The sequence below is a fragment of the Panthera onca genome, chromosome F2 (genome assembly GCF_046562875.1).
Source record: "Panthera onca isolate mPanOnc1 chromosome F2, mPanOnc1 haplotype 2, whole genome shotgun sequence".
NCBI classification, from domain to species: Eukaryota; Metazoa; Chordata; class Mammalia; order Carnivora; family Felidae; genus Panthera; species Panthera onca.
Window position 1 is genome coordinate 8658327 of NC_138356.1, and position 21012 is coordinate 8679338.

At 47.4% G+C, this 21012-nt stretch overlaps 1 protein-coding gene across 4 annotated transcripts in view; it reads left to right on the forward strand.

The window, feature by feature from the left end:
* Positions 1 to 21012, forward strand: part of LYN (LYN proto-oncogene, Src family tyrosine kinase) — a 122558-nt gene that overhangs the window by 72208 nt on the left and 29338 nt on the right. For all 4 annotated transcript variants that reach the window (XM_078441754.2, XM_078441756.2, XM_078441755.2 and 1 more), the window contains exons 9-10: positions 5151 to 5333; positions 7664 to 7740. In XM_078441754.2, the coding sequence (XP_078297880.1) occupies positions 5151 to 5333; positions 7664 to 7740 (260 nt within the window). The remainder of the gene's footprint in view (positions 1 to 5150; positions 5334 to 7663; positions 7741 to 21012) is intronic.

Here is a 21012-nt window from a genome sequence, read left to right on the forward strand (position 1 = left end):
GAGTTGGGGAGGGGCAGTGAGCGACAGAGTGAGAGAATCCCGGGCAGTCCCCACACCTGCCAGCACAGAGCCTGGCACGGGGCTCAATCTCCTGAATCATGAGATCGTGACCTGAGCCAAAATCAAGAGTCACATGCTCAACAGACTGAGCCACCCAGGCGCCCCCTCAAATGATTTTTGAAAAAAAATCCTCGTCTATCTGTAATGCCGACCCAAATCTCCATGACTAGGTTAATTGAACCTGTACCCTACGGGAGAATATCTCGGCAAAGTACAGTCTGATCGTTAGTGCCGAATAAAAATCATGCCTTTAGGGCAAGTCGGAGACCTGCCCTCTTGTTTAAATACCACCGCCCCAAGACGCCAGTGAGTTTGGAAGCTGCTGCAATCTTGAGCTGTGCTTGATGGAACCGTTTTATTCACCGTTCATCTCAACCTCCTTATCAGCAATTTTAATATCTTTAACAGCTGTGCTGTTTCCTGACAACTTTTTCCCCTGCCCTTGGAAAGCATTTTTTTTTTCTTCATCCTTTACCCATAATTTTATTTATGTAAAAAGGCTCAGTGAGTTCCATTGTTGGATGACAGAGCGAGAGCGGGTTTGTTTCTTTCACTTTTATTGCTGGGTGAGCTAACCGGCAGACCGAAAAGTGTATACAACACAAATGTTCAATATCACAAATAATTATGAAATAAACACTGGTGCGGTGGCCGCTGAGACCACATGGTGGAAACTTACCAGCACGCAGCAGCCCCCACTTATCCTTTACCAACCACAACCTCACCGTCCCCCAAAGGCAGCTGCCATTCTGGCTTTTGTGATAATTTCCTTTTCTTTATTCTTCTGTTACTTATGCACATGGGGGTGTGCATCCTCCAGAATATAGTAGTTTTGCCTGTTTTTAAACTTTATGTTAATGAGTCATACCAAAAACTACCCTTTTATTTTTTTTTTAATTTTTAAAAAATGTTTATTCATTTTTGAGAGAGAGAGACAGGGTGTGAGCAGGGGAGGGGCAGAGAAAGAGACAGACACAGAATCCAAAGCAGGCTCCAGGCTCTGAGCTGTCAGCAGAGAGCCCAACGCGGGGCTCGAACTCACGAACTGGGAGATGATGACCTGAGCCCAAGTCAGACGCTTAACCAACTGAGCCACCCAGGCGCCCCCAAAAAACTACCGTTTTCTTACGTCTTGCCTCTTCTGTTCCACATTATAGTTGTGAGATTTCATCCATGTTTTTGGGTGTGGCTACAGTTCATTTACCTTCATCGCTATATCGCATCGTGTTGTACTCAAGATGTAGAGAGGTTTAGCTATTAATTTCACCATTTGCTTTTAAATGTTAGCGAGGGTGAGTGAGCAGGGGAGGAGCAGAGAAAGAGAGAGAGTGGGGGAGAGGCAGAGTGTGTGGGATAGAGGATCCGAAGCAGGCTCTGGCTGACAGCAGTGAAACTGATCCGGGGCTCGAACTCATGAACCGCGAGACCGTGACCTGAGCCGAAGTTGGATGCTCAACTGACTGGGCCACCCGGGCGCCCCTGATTTCACTATTTATTGATGAAGCTGGACGTGTTCCCAGTTTTCAGCAACTATGAATGACAGTTCTGCCAGGAACCTTTTTGTAGTGGATCAAGGGTCCGTGAGTTTTTCTAGGGTGGCCAGGAGTCACTTTCCTGGATCACGGGAGTATGCATCTTCAGCTCTACCAAACACTGCCAGCTTTGTTTCCAAAGTGCTTGTCCCGGTCAAATATACAAGAGTTCTCAGTATGCCATTTCCTGATCAACAGAATTGTATCTAGAAGGAGGTGGGCCACAGGTCAGCACAGCCTGTGGGGGGGTGGGGGGTGTGGCAAACACTCAAATGATTGCACTTGAAAGGAGGCTGGTCTGTCAACATCCTTCATGGGCCCCTGGGAATATTATTAAAGACAAGCTTCAAGCTCGATTTCACTGATGCTCAGAAAAGAGCACACAGAAGGCCTTGGGGAGCTGCCCCAATCTCTCTACCATGGTCATGTGCTCACCAACACTCAAGTTGTCAGGCTTTGTGATTTTTGTCAAGCTGGGTGGTGGCTTCTTCCTATAGCTTTATTTGCATTTCTCTGATTACTAATAAGACTGAGTTCTTTTTTACACGTTTGGCAGCCATTCGGACGACTTCTTTTCAAAATGCCCATTCAAGCCTCTGCCCATTTTTCTATTTTTCTTATTGATTTGTAGGAATTCTTTGTATATTCTGGACACCAGTCCTTTGTCGGTGTCAAAGGGAGTGTATTTTCTTGCTCTGTTTTGCCACTGATACAGTCGTGTCACTGAGGATCTGTGTAGAAACCTGTTTTGCATTTTATCTAGTTTGTGTTTTGCATTTATTATTGAAGTTTGGCACACAATGTTACATTACTTTCGGAGGTACAACAATGTGATCTGGCCATTCTGTACATCACTCACTGTTCACCACAGTAACATAATTGCAGTATTATTGACGAGAGTCGCTATGCTGTACTTCTCATGTCTGTGACTTATTCACTTTGTAACAGAAAGTTTGTACTTCTTCATCCCCTTCACCTATTACACCCATCCCTGCACCCCTTCCCCTCCGGCAACCACCAGTTTGTTCTCTGTTGAGTCTGTTTTTGGGGTTTTTTTTGTTTGTTCATTTATTTTACGTTGTTTTTTGTTTTCATTTTTTTTTGTTTGTTTTTTTTTTTAGATTCCACATACAAGTGAAATCCTATGGTATTTATCTTTCTCTGTCTGACTTACTTAGCATAATGCCCTCTAGGCCCATCTGTGTTATTACCAACGGCAAGATCTCACTCTTTTTTATGGCTGAGTAAATTGCATTGGGTGTGTGTGTATCACTTCTCTATCCACTCATCTACTGGTGGGCACTCAGGTTGCTTCCCTGTCTTAGCTGTTGTAAATAATGCTGCAATAAACATAGGGTTGCATATTTCTTCTAGAATGAATGTTTTCGTTTTCACTGGGCAAATACCCAAAAGTGGAATTCCTGAATCACATGGTATTGCAATTTTCAGTTTGTTTTAGGAAACTCCATCCTGTTTTCCACAGTGGCTGTACCAGTTTGCATTCCTACCAACAGTGCATGAGGGTTCCTTTTTCTCCTCGTCGTTACCAATGCTCGTTATTTCATGTCTTCTTGGTACCATCCATTCTGACAGGTGTGAGGTGAGGTCTCACTGGGGGCTTTGATTTGCATTTCCCTGATGATTAGTGATGTTGAACATCTTTTCATACGTTTGTTGACCATCTGTAAGTCTTTTTTGGAAAAATGTCTGTTCAGGTCCCCTGCCCATTTTTAATCAGATTATTTGGTTTTTCTGGTGTTGAGTTGTAGAAGTTCCTTATATATTTGGGTATTAACCCCTTATCAGATGTGTCATTTGTCAATCTCCCCTCCCATTCGGTAGGCTGTTTTTTCATTTTGTTGGTGTCCTTTGCTGTGCACAAGCGGTTTATTTTCGTGTGGCCCCAGTAGTTTAGTTTTGCTTTTGTTTTCCTTGCCTGAGGAGACATATTCATAAAGATGTTGTGAAGACTGATGTCCATGAGATGACTGCCTATGTTTTCTTTTAGGAATTTTATAGTTTCAGGTCTTATATTTAAGTCTTTAATCTATTTGAAGGGCTTTTTTTTTTGGTTAATGGTATAAGAAAGTGGTCCAGTTTCATTCTTTTGCATGTAACTGTCCAATGTTCTTAACCCCATTTATCGTAAAAACTATCTTGTCCCCATTGTATATTCTTGCCTACTTTATTATAGATTAATTGACCATGTAAGTATGAGTTTATTTATGGGCTTTCTCTTCTATTGATCTATGTGTCCATTTTTGTGCCAACATCATACTGTTTTGATTACTGTAACCTTGTACTGTACCTTGAAATCTGGGATTGCGATGCCTCCAGCTTTGTTCTTTCTCAAAATTGCTTTGGCTATTCAGGGTCTTTTGTGGTTCCATACGGATTTTAGGATTATTTGTTCTAGTTCTGTAAAAAAATGCTGTTGGCATTTGGATTGGGATTGCGTTGAATCTGCGGATTCCTTTGCATAGTAGGAACATTCTAACAACATTAATTCTTCTAATCCATGACCCTGGTGTATCTTTCCATTCGTTCGTGTCGTCTTCAGTTTCTTTCATCAGCGTTTTACAGTTTTCAGGGTACAGATCTTTTGCCTCCTTGGTTAAATTTATTCCAGATATTTATTCTTTATGATACAATCGTAAATGGGATGGTTTTCCTAATTTCTCTTTCTGCTACTTCGTGATTAGTGTATAGAAATACAACAGATTTCTGTATATCAACTTTGTATCCTACCACTCTTCTGCATTCATTAAATACATTTGTGTCACTGAAAACCTATGTATAAACCTTGAAACAAATTTGTAATGAGTCTCCATATTAAATTTTTTAACATTTTAATCAAAACGATTGTTTTATCATGGTAAGTGTGCTCTTTAATCCCTACCACCTATGTCACCCATCCTGCAATCCCTTCCCCTTTGGTAACTACCAGTTTATTCTCTATAGTGAAAAGTCTATTTTTTGGTTTGTCTCTTTCTCTGTTTTCTCCCGTGCTCATTTGTTTTGTTTCTTAAATTCCACATATGAGTGAGATCATATGGCATTTGTCTTCTTCTGGCTTATTCCACTTAGTAGTATACTCTCCTGGCTTCATCCATGTCCTTGCAAATGGGAAGATTTCATTCTTGTTTATGGGTGAGTAACCACGCTCAGCACGGAGCCCCATGCGGGGCTCGATCCTGCAAGAAAAACTGTGAGATCGTGACCCGAGCCTAAATCAAGAGTTGGACACTTAGCCAACTGAGCCACCCAGGTGCCCCGCATATAGAGGATTTTTTTGTTTTTTTAAATAATGCTTTATGAAAACTTTTTGGTTTTGGGGACGATTTTAGATTTCTTTGGTAAATATGGTAGAGAGAAGTCTCACATTCTCACACACCCTTGACTCAGCCTTCCCTCGTGTGAACCCTGTAGAGAGTTTTGTGTAAGTTTTTTCAACCTAGGACGAAATTTCCTTTGAACTCTGCATAAAGTTTTTGGTTTTCAGTTTGATATATAAAGCTGAAGTCACAAAACTTGCCCTCCCTTCTGCTTGCTTTCTAGGCTACTATAACAACAGTACCAAAGTGGCTGTAAAAACCCTGAAACCAGGCACCATGTCTGTGCAAGCATTCCTGGAGGAGGCCAACCTCATGAAGACCCTTCAGCATGACAAGCTGGTGAGGCTGTATGCCGTGGTCACCAGAGAGGAGCCTATCTACATCATCACCGAATACATGGCCAAGGGTGAGCCCGTCCCCCCGACCCCGTGCTTTTAAGAGGCTTGACGCTCCCAAAGCAAAACGCTTAAATGCTCAAAGAATGTTCAAACAGTTTTAATTCTAAGACAGCAGGCTCACCACGGAAAAATGAGAAAATGTGGGAAAGCAGAGCATGTTCACAAACCACCTCATGAGACATGTTATAAATATTACCTGAATTATAGAAATAATACATAGTCTATCTTCTCTGCATTTGTCTTCATATACATATTAGCCACAAGAATAGCACGCAATACGTCGTAGGCCCCTAATAAATATTTGTCAAAAAAAAAAAATCTATTTCAAATAGGAGTATTTTTGTTATATATTTAAAACGGGAATTCTTAAAATCCTAAAACGAGTCATTTTCCTCTTTAGCATTTTTTAATGTTCAGGGTGTCACTTTAAAATGCTTACATTTTGGGGCACCTGGGTGGCTTAGCTGGTTAAGTGTCAGACTTCTGTTCAGGTCACGATCTCACAGTTCGTGAGTTCGAGCCACACACTGGGCTCTGTGCTGACAACTCAGAGCCTGGAGCCTGCTTCGGCTTCTGTGTCTGTCTCTCTCTCTCTCTCTCTCTCTCTCTCTCTCTCTCTCTCTCTCTGCCTCTCCCCTGCTCGTACTCTATCTGTCTGTCTCTCAAAAATAAATAAACATTGAAAAAAAACTTTAAGTTTCAAAAATGTTAACATTTTTTAAACTGTTGGAAGTTAAATTCCTATGCATCAGAATCACTGAACGAAGAAGTTTCCAGCAACCACATTTTCTCCCGCTGATGTTACCTTCAGATAACAGGGTTTGAGTTATCATCCTTCCTCTGTTCAGTTAGAGATACTAACAAACTGCCAAATGGTTCTTTAAAAATCTTCAGAAGGAACGAAGGAAGAAAAGAAAGAAACATACATAATAGAGAATTAACAATCATCTCATGCTTAATGGAGATTATAGTGTAATGTCGTAGCTGAATAGAAAAATGAACGTTACATTTGCTTATTTAATATATATAAATATTTCAGAATATTAGTCAGTCTGGGGCACCTGGGTGACTCAGTCGGTTAAGTGTCCGACTTTGGCTCAGGTCATGATCTCACAGTCCATGAGTTCGAGCACCGTGTCGGGCTCTGTGCTGACAGCTCAGAGCCTGGAGCCTGCTTTGAGTTCTGTGTCCCCCACTCTCTCTCTGCCCCTCCTCCACTCTCGTGCTCCGTCTTGCTCTCTCAAAAATTAAAAAAAAAAATGTTAAAAAAGAATATTACTCACTCTGAGTCCTTCCAGAAAAGGACATTGTTTAGAAACGAAAACCAAATACCTAGTCCCTATGGCTTAGGTTGCTGTCATCCAGAAACCAGGCTCAGGATCAGACACTTTGTAGGAGTTCAGTAAATACGTGTTGAATTAATCAGCCGGTAGCATCCGGGATCGTAACTGTAAATAGGAGTTTCTCCACATAGCGATGCTTAGCCTTTATTGAGTACTTACTGTATACCAGATTGTCCTTGCTGCCTTCCCCGGGTGATCTCGCCTGGTCTTCTTAGCAATCTGAGGGCTAAGTACCATTGTTCTATGCTGTGGGTGAGGTAGCAGAACATTTATTGAGCGCTTACTACCTGCCAGGCACCATGGCACGTGCTTTAAATCTGTCCTTACGAGGACCCTGATAATATAGCTGGTAGGCTGTGCCCGCTGTACAGGGACTAAGACGTTACAGGTCAGCAACTTGCCTAAGGCTGACACTTCAAGTTCTAGGGGAGCACGCAGGTCTTGTTTTAGAGATGATGCCATAGGAAGCCGGTTGGGGGGGGGGGAGGTTATCGACAAACTTTCTTTTAGGTACAAAGCACGGTATGTTCATCAGACACTCGTGAGCATCTGTAGCCTGTGCTGAGCTCTGTGCTTTTGCCGGACACAGATAGGAGGGAGCCCAGCCCAGTGCCTGCCGCAGGCAGGTTAGTCATGAGGACTTGCTGACGTCCGTCCCCGAGAAGCTCTGAGGATTCGGCAGCTGCACTAAGTGTATCGTGGTGCCAGGTGCAAAGTGCTCTGAGATGCGTGCTCTCGGTCACCCGGAGCCAGAAAAACCATGTCCCGCATCGGCCTTTCTTACCTGGACCACACACTACATTTCCCATCAGGTCAAAGGGAGCAGCTTAGAGGGGACTGGGTATGACCAACTTCAAGAAAAAGGCGCAGTGGCCATACAGCATTGTCAAGGCCGTCATTCCGTGGGTTCCCCCGCTAATAGGAATGATTGACTTGTGTTCGGATGTTGCTCTTGTGTGTTTGAACTACGCCGACTTGTTCCTCTCTCTCAACAGGCAGTCTGCTGGATTTCCTGAAGAGTGACGAAGGGGGCAAAGTCCTGCTTCCAAAGCTCATTGACTTCTCTGCTCAGGTGAAGTATTAAAAACCCAGGGTGCCCGTAAATTCACGCAGACCGCCTTGCATCAGAGTCGCGATGTTCCCGGGAGAAGGCATTTTCCTTGAATGCTTCCCAGGAGCGGTTCTGAGAAAAAGACCTTCCAGGGCACGCTTCCCTGAAGACAGTAATGCGTGTTTCACACCGAAGGCATTTGTGCGTGTGTCGAGCTCTGGCTGGGGTGTCGTCTGCCCTTCCGTTCACTTCTGCACCAGCTATAGAAAAACGCAGCTGAAGTGGTCACTTTGTTCTGCGTTTTGGAAATGCAGTCCCACGCGACATAAGCACAGCGCATTCTAAGTGATGCATGGTGGTATTTCAGGTACTAACCTAAGGTATGGAAACTTCGTATTCGTGCAAACAGGGCGCTCCTTATCTCCCCCCGTCTCGTCCTTCTTGTTGGCTGTGTCTTTAGGATTCTAAGAAATACTCATTCGTAATATTTCTAGTACTAGCCTAGAAGTGGCAAATGTGTTTGGTAGCGAAGCACACATTTCCTGAAGGCCATTTAAGGGCAGAGGGACATCACCCGAAACCCAGCAGTATGCCCGATGTGACCAGGAAATGCACGTCTGGATGATGCCAGCTGCTGACTTTTAATAGTTTGATTGTGTCTGGTCGGCACGTCCCGTACTTTGCTTGTTTTGTTTCTAAATCCTGGCCGTGGGTAGTTGATGTTGGGAAGGCCACGTGCCATAAAGCCTGAAGTAGCACAGGAGGTTTCTAGAAGTTTCAGGTAAGGGTGGCCTTCTTGATCTTCATTTCTCTGGTTTCTTCCCTCCGACCCTCTTTAAGTCGGGAAGTTGATAAGGCCTTCTGGGGAGGATGAGATCAAAGGAATGAGTGTGCAGGTGAAGTACTCCAAGTAAGAGAGCGTCAGAGTACGTATTCTGCAGTAGAGGATTGTGGGCAGAGCTGGGGTTCAACATCCGAAGGCTCGTGTGTGTCGGGACTCGATAGCCATAACCACCCAGGAAGTCCTTTGCCTCTTTGGGTTGGTTTATCGGCCCGTCAAATGGGAATGCTAATTCCTACTTCAAGGTGATGTTGTTGGCGGTCTGATCTCACCACGGACTGGCGTGGATACAGGCACATCGCAGCCTGTTGGGGGAAGCTGAGGTCACCTTGGGGATGACAGTCCCCATCATTCCAGTAAAGGTGCATGACGGAGTCCTCATGCTCGGGCCCCATCTCCTCTCCCTGAACTTGACAGCCTTAGTAGATTTCTTATCTGAGTAGGACATTCAAAGGTGATCTGGAACCCCAGTGTCTAAGGTGGAAAGAAGCAAGATCGCTGTGGTAGAGCTGGGGGAGGGAAAGAGTCCAGCAGCCCTGACTTTTTAACCCTTCACTCAAGCTCTGCACGCTGGCCCCTGTGAGAGGCTCTGTGGGACTGCAAGGGTTCCAGGACCACAGTTTGAAAACCACTGTTCTTCAGTAAGAGGAAAGATCACTTGGATGGATGAGGCTCTAGATGCTAGGTAGATAGGGAGGCAGAAAATGAGAAAGCAGAAGTTGATGTACTTGTGTCATACTTGACGTAGATAAAGGAGGCAGTGATTTAGGCGTCCCCAGTGGATGAGAGACACTTGAGTGTAGTGAAGGTTTGTTGCACCTGCTTCTCAGAGGGGGAAGGTTGCTGACAGGGATATGGAGAAGTGGGACATTTGGCCTGGAGGCCTGAGCAGTTATAGTTCAAGTGCAACTGAGGGTCTGATCTGTGCCTACAGTTCTATGGGGTAATATAGGGTCTACAGTTATAGAGAAATTATGCACATCAGGGTGTGTACTGTACCTGGAGAAGGACTTTATTTTGTCACATGAGTATTTTTTTTGATATTTATTTATTTTCGAGAGAGAGACAGAGCGTGAGCAGGGGAGGGGCAGAGAGAGAGAGGGAGACACAGAATCGGAAGCAGGCTCCAGGCTCTGAGCTGTCAGCACAGAGCCTGATGCGGGGCACGAACTCACAAACTGTGAGATCATGACCTGAGCTGAAGTCGGACGCTTAACCGCCTGAGCCACCCAGGCGCCCCATCACATGAGTATTTTTTATTTGATTTTACTTGGCTTACCTTATAAAACTTTATCTTGACGTAGTTAAAGCTTTAAGAGACTCAGGGTCTCTGTACCTATTCTTTAACTTGGTAAATTACTACTATTACTAAAAAAGGTACGTTTTTCTAGCTTACAAATGAGTTGGGGGAGAAAGGTGCCTTCTAAAGCTTTGTCGTTTGCAAGGAAGATTATCTCAGAGCCTGGCATTGACCGTGACTTCCAAATCGTAGGTTCTAGGTGGCTTCAGTTGACTCCTCGGTCAACTGGGATAGGGCTGAGCCCTTCCCCCCGCCCCTCACCCCACCCCCCATGAGAGGAGGGGCCTGGGATAATCAAAGCCACCACCAAAGGAGTTTTGCAAATCCAGCTCCTGCTGGATGAGCTCTTGTTCCCCCTGCCCAGAGTTTCTTTCCCAGCCGTGACTACTGGGTAGAACTGGTGGGATATCTAATTTAAGTGCCTGGGGAGTTAAGTGTCAGTGAGAGAGTCAGCGGGTCAGCAGCGCCCGGGATGTCGCAAAGCCTGTGGTTCAGCACAAAATTCATTCACCAAATACAATTTCATTTTGAGTTCATCTTTTTTTTTTTTTTTAAGTTCTCTGAGTTTTATTTTACTTTATTTTATTCTATTTATTTATTTTTAATATGAAATTTATTGTCAAATTGGTTTCCATACAACACCCAGTGCTCATCCCAGCAGATGCCCTCCTCGATGCCCATCACCCACTTTCCCCTCCCCCCCACCCCTCATCAACCCTCAGTTTGTTCTCAGTTTTTAAGAGTTTCTTATGGTTTGGCTCCCTCCCTCTCTAACTTTTTTTTTTTTTTCCCTTCCCCTCCCCCATGGACTTCTGTTAAGTTTCTCAGGATCCACATAAGAGGAAAACATATGGTATCTGTCTTTCTCTGTATGACTTATTTCACTTAGTGTAACACTCGCCAGTTCCATCCACGTTGCTACAAAGGGCCATATTTCATTCTTTCTCATTGCCACGTAGTATTCCATTGTGTATATAAACCATGACTTCTTTATCCATTCGTCAGTTGATGGACATTTAGGCTCTTTCCATAATTTGGCAATTGTTGAGAGTGCTGCTATAAACACTGGGGTACAAGTGCCCCTATGCATCAGCACTCCTGGATCCCTTGGGTAAATTCCTAGCAGTGCTATTGCTGGGTCATAGGGTAGATCTAGTCTTAGTTTTTTGAGGAACCTCCACACTGTTTTCCAGAGTGACTGTACCAGTTTGCCTTCCCACCAACAGTGCAAGAGGGTTCCCGTTTCTCCACATCCTCGCCAGCATCTAGAGTCTCCTGATTTGTTCATTTTGGCCACTCTGACTGGCGTGAGGTGATATCTGAGTGTGGTTTTGATTTGTATTTCCCTGATGAGGAGTGACGTTGAGCATCTTTTCATGTGCCTGTTGGCCATCCGGATGTCTTCTTTAGAGAAGTGTCTATTCATGTCTTCTGCCCATTTCTTCACTGGATTATTTGTTTTTCGGGTGTGGAGTTTGGTGAGTTCTTTATAGATTTTGGCTACTAGCCCTTTGTCTGATATGTCATCTGCAAATATCTTTTCCCATTCCGTCGGTTGCCTTTGAGTTTTGTTGATTGTTTCCTTTGCAGCGCAGGAGCTTTTTATCTTCATGAGGTGCCAGTAGTTCAAGTTCATCTTTGTTCATGGTGCACACCTCACCCACACTCTTCCCCAGTCCTTCTCTCAAGGTGGACCTCCCTGACCATATGTTGCCCCACCTTTGATTATTATCTGCTTCATTTGCTTGTGACTTTTCTTGTTATGATATCAATAACGTGAGAAAAGGGCCTGAACCTTGGCAACAAGCAGTGGGGGCCTGCACGTCTCGGTCTCGGTCTGAAATCGGCTCTCTGTTGAGCCCGCCCAATCACCATCCAACCTTTTCCCATCCAATTGGTCAATGTACCAATTGGCCACCGTCAATTCCCTTTGTGACCGGTCTGAAGTGATCTCTTTATACAAAAAGTCATCTCTGAAGTTTTCCTCCTTTTCCTCTCCATCGTGTGCAACCAGTTAACTCTGCTGCCTCTCCATAATGGATGAGAGTAATAAATACGCTGGCCCAAGGTGATAGGGGACAGTTGGTGCCCGTACCTAATAATCGATCCTTTCTGTGCCTTCCTCCACTTGACTTTAGGAGAATCATGGAAGTCCATTTGGCACGTGGACTCTCAACAACTAGCAGGCTGTAGTTTGTACTTTCTCATATTAGCATTATCATAGCATCAAAGAGCACAAGAGGTACTGAGGGACTGAGAGTAGAAATAAAGCAGTTGCTTAATCTCAGCCCCGGAGGGAAGAGGGAGTGGGGATAAGGGACAACACTGGGACTTTTCTCACAGCCTCTTCTCAGCCTCTTCTTCCCTCTCCCCGCGACCTACTTCCCCAAGTTCTACTTTCCCCTAGGCCACCTCCCCTTCGGCCAGTCGAGACAGGAAGTGGGTGAGTGCACATGATATCCTCTCGGTTCATGTGAGAGCTGATGTCATCACTTCCTGTCTCAGGATGAGTCCTAAAAAGCTCTTGCGAGCCCAAGTGTAATTCACCTTGTGCAACCCATCTCTTAGCTCACTGGCCTTCCTCTGCATTTAGTGGAGAGGAAGAAATCTCAACGAAGGCAGCTCCAGCAGTGTTTTTCTTGTAGGAAAGGAAGCGACGTTGTACACTCTGTGCTAAAATCAGAAAATCCCCCCTTCCAGCCTTTGCCTCCTGGAAGAGAAGAAAAATGAACTTGAAAAGCCAGGGGGTTGAAATCTGTGGGGATTCCCTGCAATGGAAGCGGAAATGGAATCGAAGACTTGTACAAAGGAGTGGGGGGGGGAGGGGGGAGAAGCAGGAGATTCACAGTTGCAAGATGGAGGTCAGAGATCACCTTGTAATTCAGGTCAGATGAACCAAAGCATTCCTAGTTCTTTGGTGGCAACATCACTGAAGTACAGAAGTTAGGAAAACTGAAATGGACAGTTGTGCAATAAAAGTAGAAAAGTCAAGGCTTCGGTTCCAATAATGGCCACAAGTAACGTTTCTTTAACTCCTTCCATTTGATAAAGCACCTCTATGTCCCTTATCTGATTTGAGCCCAACTATCTTGAAGGCATTTTTATCGGTAGTTACCACATGTCACGAATGAGGAGGTGACCTTGGCTTTGTCTAAGGTTACAGAGCCAGTGGCTGGAAGTGCTGGACTCTGTCCTGGGTCTTCTGACTCGAGATAACTTGCTCTTTCCTCTGCACCATCTCACGCTCGGACGCCAAGATCAGAGTCGCCCTAGGATTGTTTTGTACCCCACACTGTGCCGAGCCTCATCTTTACCCACTGGATGGCTGTTGTTTATCAGAATTAATGATACCTGGCTTTCTTCCCTCCCCCCCCCCCGCCCCCGCAATCTCTATTATCATAGATTATAGTTTTATCACATAGTGATTGTGCTTAAATATATTTTGCCCTCTATGTTACGTTTAAGCTGCGTTCTATATTGGAAATTGGTAGACTGAGGAAGGCAGGAAATCTGTCCGTGTCGTTCTCAACCTTTTTGAGTGGGAAGGCCTTTTGCCATCAGAGCTTTTTTGAGTTCCCCCTCATCATAGGATCTGCTGCCTGAGAAAACAAGGCATAGACTGGGAATCCGTAGCAATAACCCGGGACCCACCAGTCTCTTGGTGGTAAATGAGGTCTGCGGTGCCTGGAGGGGAGCTTCTGAAGTTTCTACCGTGTCTGTCCATACCGTCAGATAACGTGTCTCCTTGCTCTACCTCTTCGTAAAGAGCCTAAAAGATAAGTTAGGCTCTCATTCTGCCACTCACTGCCAGCCTTCCCTCCCCTTCCCCCAGCGCAAGGGAATGAAACAACTCCTCTGTTTTCCAAACCGTCATTAATCAACCCTCGATGGATAGTGTCATCACATTTCATTTACTCAGACTGGAGGAAGGATTCCAGTGGACATGTTGAATCAGATTCAGCAGCAAGGGGAGACCGCGGGTCACAGACGTGGTTTGCACTGCACCCCTGAGGCCAGATCCCCTCTCCACTCCACATTTGGTCTCACTTCTCACGCACGACTCTAGATCGAGGCCCCGTGTTGCCAATTCTTTATTCCGTGCCGCAGGCTGTGCTGGCTGATGGGGCGTGGTAGTGACTCAGCGTGCATTATTACTAAGTAGCCTTGGTCTCTCTCTCCCTCTCACTCTCTCTCTGCCCCTCATTTGCTCCTCCCCCGCCCCACCCTTTCTCTCCAAACGAAAAACTAAGGAGCCAGGGTTTGGACTGTAAATCCCAGCATAAAATCTAGAGATGGTGGTTAATTCTTTGTTCAGAATACGAGAAACATCACTCATTTTGCAGATGGCACTCTTGGTGATGCCAACAGAGAAGGCATGGAGCCGAGGGCTGGGAAACCTGGCCCTGCCTGGGGAAAATCCTTTCACAGGCCGGGCCCTCATCTGCAAAGTGAGAGGCACAGATTAGGTTTCCCGCATCCTGATGCCCCAGCGCCAAAATTCCACGACTGACTAAGAAAATCTACCGAGAATACCTATGTGAACCATCACCTGAAAGTCTAAGTAATGATTTTGCGCGTATTCGGAGGTCACGGATACAAGATTTTGACCTTGCTCTAAAGAAAGGAATATGAACGTATCAGAGGAAGGTGTTTTGCACAGTGAGCTTTGGGCCCGAGACTTGAACTTTGGCTGTGAAAACTTACAGAATGGACACATGAAACCAGAGTGACTGTCAGAATTGCAAAACTGGACCCTATGCAGTTTCCGTCTGAAAAAGTTCTTCCATCTGAAGAATGGGAAACTGTCATTTAAAAATGGTGTAATATGGGAACTCTTTTTCCCCACTTTGGTGGGGGGGGGGGGCAGGGATGTTTAGCATATTTAAGCAGAGGGACCACGAACTAGCTGTTACTCTTGTTTTAATTTTGATGGGAAAACTTTGTAGCAGCAGGAAGAGGCTTTAAGCTCATGTAAAGGGGAGGAAGCTGTCCCTCTGGTCTGCCTGCCCGATCTGCCTCGTATCTCGGTAGTATTTTGTCCAGGGGCGGCAATTTCTGGTCAGTGCTAGTGTAAGCCACGGGATAATTTCCCGTCTAGGGACTCCTCATGGAGTGCAAGGCCAGCATTAAATTGAAGCCGTTTAGAGGTGGACGCAGTTTGTGAGCGGCTGCCCACAGTTCAGAAGCGGAGACGGGAGCACTGGGAAAGGAGCAGCAGAGTGCGCATTCCAATCGGTCTTTGTCTGAAGCCCTTGGCTTACGCTCCCCGTGTTTCCGCCACCCCCTTGGGAAACCTCCCTCTTCTTCGGCCACAAACACGTACAGAGAGCAGCCTGGCAGAGAAGTAACAGCAGTGGAGGGCACCGCACAGCAGGGGTGCAAATAGGAATATGGCGAGGCCTTTCTGGGACGGGCGCCGCAGGCTGCTGTCAGACCAGTGGGCGAGGTCTCGGGAAAAGGTAGGCTGCCTGGAGGAGGTGACCCGAAGAGCCAGGGTTAGCCCTGCTAGCCTGAAAGGGGCTGGATCTAGGAAGGAGTCTTTGAGAGAATTTGGTACATAAGGACACGGGGCGGGTGCAAATAGGATGTGTGGAAAGAATGGGACAGGGGACACAGAGCTGAGAGAGCCAGCCTGGGAGTATCGCCCACTCTCGAGTTACAGAGAAGGAACAGGTAACTGTTTGGTGGGTGACTGAAAAGACGTATTTGAGAAAGACAAAAAACGTTTATACTCAGCAAAAGTTCGCGCAGGAGGTACAGGTCTACCCTTTCCATTTTGCTTGGCCCTTGGGTGTCAGTGGGTGCCGTTTGTATTTACTGTAGTAGTATTTGTGCCTGCACACGCACCCACGCGTGCTCTCGAGGCACTTGCTGTCCCTGCAGCCAGAGGAGCTCAAGAAGTGTCCTGGGAGGCTGGCCGATCTGATGACTTTCAATGGGACTTTGATTGACTATCCAGAGAGCACCTGTGCGTGTGCGTGGGGGGGGTGGGGGGGGGGGCGGAGGACAGCCTGGGGCAGAGCCCCAGGGAAAGGGCTGAGAGTGACAAGGATGGAGGCCAGCCTGGGGACACCAGGAGCACCCATCTGGGAGACAGCCCTGTAAGGAGGAGGGGCGATTTGGCCATTGGGATTTTTAAACAAGGAAGTCCTCGGAGAACCCGGCTAGACCCTGTCAGCGTGGTGGTTTAGGCAGAAGCCACATGCCTGGCCTTGTTGCCCCTCTCTGTCCCTGGCTCACCTCCTCTGTTCCCAGCTCCTCGGATCCTTTCCTTGGTTGGCACAGCTAAGTCTCTAAACCCGGCTGGCTTGTCTTCACCACCTCGTCTTCCCTGTGGGTCCTCCCCCGCCGTTCCCCAGCCCACACCCTGGAAACAACTTATTCCTGTCATAACTTAAATGCAATTATTTGGTCTTCATTTTCAAAAGCAAGTTCATATTGGTTTTTTTCTGTAAAATACCATTTTTATTTTTTTAAATGTTTACTTATTTTTGAGAGAGACAGAACACAAGCAGGGGAGGGGCAGAAAGAGAGGGAGACACAGAATCCGAAGCAGGTTCCAGGCTCTGAGCTGTCAGCACAGAGCCTGACGCGGGCCTCGAACCCACAAACCGCGAGATCAGGACCTGAGCCGAAGTCGGAGGCTTAACCGACTGGGCCACCCAGGCGCCCCAACAAGGAATAATGTTTTAGCAGCAGCATTCTCTTTGTGTTTTACCTGGCAATCCTGTTCTCAACGTCTCTCTCTCTCCTATTTCTTTGGCTTCCTCTTCCCAAGCTGCACAGAGTAGGCAGAGCCAATTGGATAAATGTGTTTGTGCATTTTTTTTTATTGTGGTCAAACATACGAATCATAAAATTTTTGCCATTAGAAATTTTTTTTAATGCTTACTTATTTTTGAAAGACAGACAGCATGCATGGGAGCGAGGCGGGGAGGGGCAGAGAGAGAGGGAGACCGAGGATCCAAAGCAGGCTCCGCACTGTCGGCACAGAGCCCGACGCGGGGCTCGAACTCATGAACCGCGTGATCATGACCTGAGCCGAAGTTGGACGCTGAACCGACTGAGCCGCCCAGGCGCCCGCCTTCTGAATCCTTTTCAAGTGTGCAGTTCGTGCCTGACGTACGTTCACGCTGTTATGCGACTGTTCCCGGCGTCCATCTCCAGAACCTTCTCATCTTCTCACGCTGAAAGTGCCCAGCCATTGAACACTAACCCCTCACTGCCTTCTCTCCCCAGCCCCTGGCAACCACCTTCCGATTCTCTGCCTCGGTGAAGTTGACCACTCGAGGTATCTCACCAATAGGATGATTGTGCATCCCCGCTTAGCTCCTTCAGTGCATTCCCACCACATTTGTAAAATCTGCCGCCCTCGCCCCCCCAACCGGCTCCTTCCTAACTGAGTGCCTCTCCCAAGCCCACTCCTGGAACCCACCCCTTCTGTACCGTGCCTTACCCCACCTCCTGCTCAAGGACACTTTTCCCAAGCATCCCTCCTAAAACAATTCCACCCCAAGCCCCCACTCACTCCATTCTTCTCTGTCTTGGCCTCCTGTTCCTTTCTTTCATAACATTTACTGCAGTTTGAACGTTTTGGTAAATTCTTGTCTACCTTTTATCCCCGGCTCTCAGCACAATGCCATGTAAATAGGATGTGCTCAATAATATTTGTTGAATGACTATACTGACCAAAGTGGGGACTGTCTATAGTCAGTTTAAAACAATAAATTTCCGGGGGCACCTGGGTGGCTCAGTCCATTAAGCAGCTGACTTAGGCTTGGGTCACGATCTCACAGCTCCTGAGTTCCAGCCCCGCGTCAGGCTCTGTGCTGACAGCTCGGAGCCTGGAGCCTCTTCGGATTCTGTGTCTCCCTCTCCCTCTCTGCCCCTTCCCTGCTCACGCGTTCTCGTTCTCTCTCTCTCTCTCTCTCTCTCTCAAATAAACATTAAAAAATTTTAAACAATAAATTCTTTGTTCTCTGCTTCACGCAGCTCTGAAAGAATGTTTAGAAGAATGTGTCTTTTAATGTGTGCTGAGTCACTATTCAGGTGTATTTAGCCATAAAGTATTTTCCTGATACATTTATTCTTCCTCTTCCTCCAAGTGTGTTTACTTTCCTGCACAAAACTTACTTTGTTGAACTAAACACAAGGGAGAGAAGGAGGAGGAAGTAGATACAAGTATCTGGGCCTTTATGCAAAGACAAAGAGCTGCTTTGTTTCTCATTCTCTGGAATCGAGAACACCAGGAAGAACGAGAAATTGTAAGTGAAACGTTTAACACCGAAGCCAGCGGTGGATGCATTTAATTTGGGGAGAGGGGAATACAAGCAAGTTTTTCCTCCCACTGTGTCATTCAGATCCTCGCGTGGCCTTTTCCTGGTTCTGGGAGAGCCCTGTGTCCCCACCTGCACCAGCAGGCAGGGGCGAGGGATGCTGGAATTCAAGTGGCAGTGTGGCTGGCTGATTCTTCTTCGAATGTCAGGATTTCCGGGGCGCCTGGGTGGCTCAGTCAGTTAAGCGTCAGACTCGGTTTCAGCTCAGGTCACAGCCTCCTGGTTTGTGAATTCAAGCCCTGCATCGGGCTCCATGCTGACAGTCAGAGCCTGCTTGGGATTCTCTCTCTCCCTCTCTCTCTCTGCCCCTCCCCTGCTCACGCTCTCTGTCTCGCAAAAATAAATAAAAATGGGGCACCCGGGTGGCTAAGTGGGTTAATAAACATCTGACTTCTGCTCAGGTCATGATCTCACAGTCCGTGGGTTCGAGCCCTGGGTTGGGCTCTGTGCTGACCGCTCGGAGCCTGGAGCCTGCTTTGGATTCTGGGTCTCCCTCTCTCTCTGCCCCTCCCCCATTCTCTCTCTCTCTCTCTCTCTCTCAAAAATAAATTAAAAAAAAATTTTTTTTAAACGTCAGGATTTCCAGGTCCTGTTAATTATTTTATCTACATCTCCTCATGTGTAGAACATAATTGGGCAACGCACGAGGTTACAGAACTGACTATGAAGATGATATTCCTACCTTTTACCCACAGAAGAACCATACCTTCCTTCTCCCTGACAGCCCCCCCCGCCCCCCCAGCCAGGACCTCCAGCTTTGAGGTCCACCGCCCTCCGTGTAGTCGTCCCCGGATCCCTGGACGCTTGTCACTGCCACACTTCGGCTCGGGTTCACACTTTCTCCCTCCAGCCCCAGGAGACCCTGCCCTTGTTCGCAGGGACCCACGCAGGTCGACCTTCAGACTCAGGCCTCCCTGCCTCTTGAATTTTCCTCTTCTAGGACTCTGTCCTCTCTTCTCCACTGCCCCGCATTCCCTGGGGATGACCCATGGCTCCACCCCTCCACAAGTCCCCTCCGGCCCCCATGTGCCTGGCCCACCCCCGGGACTCCCGCCTCCAACAATTGTACCCCTTCCCGCCACTTCCCGCCCATGGAACCCTCTGCCTGTTGCCACGCCTCCCTCGCCCCCACCTCGTGTGTCTCTTCTGTCCTCACCGGGCCTCTGCAAGACTCCCTTGTGCCTCTCCGTTTGTCACACGTGCCTTAAGTCCAGCTCTTTACTCGTTTTGCCCCCCGTCTCCCCCTGCTGCCACCGGCACTGGCTCTTGGCACTTTTTTCTTTTTTTAATTTTTAATTCACATCCAAGTAAGTCAACACGGTGGCTCTTCCCGCTTGCAATTCAAGGCCAGTACAGAGGTGCCTACACTCATCACGCTCCCAGACAGCTGACTCTCACCTTCTCCTCTGCCCCTGAATCTAACTCCTCCTTCCCCTTCTCTCTCTCAGTGGATTTCCTTGCTGTCTCTTTCGCCATCGCAGAAAGCCCCCCATTCTACTCCATCCCTCCTGCATCATTCACCAGGTCCCATCCCCTCTTGCTTTTTCAAGACATTGTTCTAGAAATTCTGCCTTGGCGTTTTCCCCTCCTTTCTCTGCCATTCTCAAAGGAATTAGAATAGAGGTCTCCCTTTCTTCCATGTCTCTCTCCAGCTACCCCCACCTCCGTGTTTCTCCTCTCTTGTTCTGTAAGATCAAAAGCCCTGGAAGGACTAGCCTCATTTTTCCCAGCTCCTTTCCTCTTGCTCTCGAACTCGGCACCATTCGACCAAACAGGTCCTGGCAAGCCTTGGATGGTCCCCACCACACTGAGTCCCAGGGCGTCGTCCCTCTGCCCCTTCTCTGGTGGCCCAGCAGCAGTGGTTGGAGCAGCCGGTCCCTCTCTGCTCCCAGACATGCTGGGATGCCATTCTCCCTGGCCATTTTTTCCTCATCTCCCAAAATGTAAACATCGGAGGGGCCCAGAGCTCAGTCCTTGGACCTCCTCTTTCTTTCCCCATATTGACCTCCCAAGTGATCCCATTGAAAGTGTTGTGTTACTTTCCTAGAGGTGCCATAACAAATTCCTACCCCCTGGGTGGCCTAAAACAACAGGGATTTATTCTCTCACAGTTCCGGGGGCCAGAAGTCCTGCACAAAGATGTCGGCCTGGCTGTGTCCCCTCTGAAGGCTCTAGGGGAGAACACTTCCTTGCCTGTCCCACCTCCTGGTGCTCCCTAGCTTGTGGCCACGGTGCTCCCCTCTGTCTCCTTCTTCACAGGCCTTCTCCTCCGCATCTGTGTCTCAAATCCCCTCTGCCACCCCCTTATAAAGACACTGGTCGTTGGATTCAGGATCTGCCCTAAACCCAGGATATGCCTCCCTAGCGAGATCCTCAACTAATTAAAACTGCAAGGACTCCATTTCCAAATAAGTCACATCCCGAGGGTGCAGGTGGTCATGTCTCTGAGGGGGGATGCTATGTGACCCAGCACAGCTGTCTGTACTGTGACCCCTCTGAAGTTTATGTGCCTAGCTTGATCTGCCTCCCTGAGCTAACGGCTTACTCAGCACCTCCCCGTGGATGTGCATCAGGTATGTCAAAGTCAACAATTCCCGAACTGAGCTCCTGTCCTTCCCCCTCCAGAGCCTGCCCACCCACCCCTAGCTTCCTCCCCTTCGGGTGGTGGGATCTCCATCCTTCTAGTGGTCAGGCCCCAACCCCTGAAGTCGTTATTGACCCTCCTTCTCTTACACCGCGTGTCCAGTCCTTCCGCAAATCGGGTGATTCTGCCTCTAAAACAGACAGACTCCCGTTCCTCACTCCCCCGCCGCCGT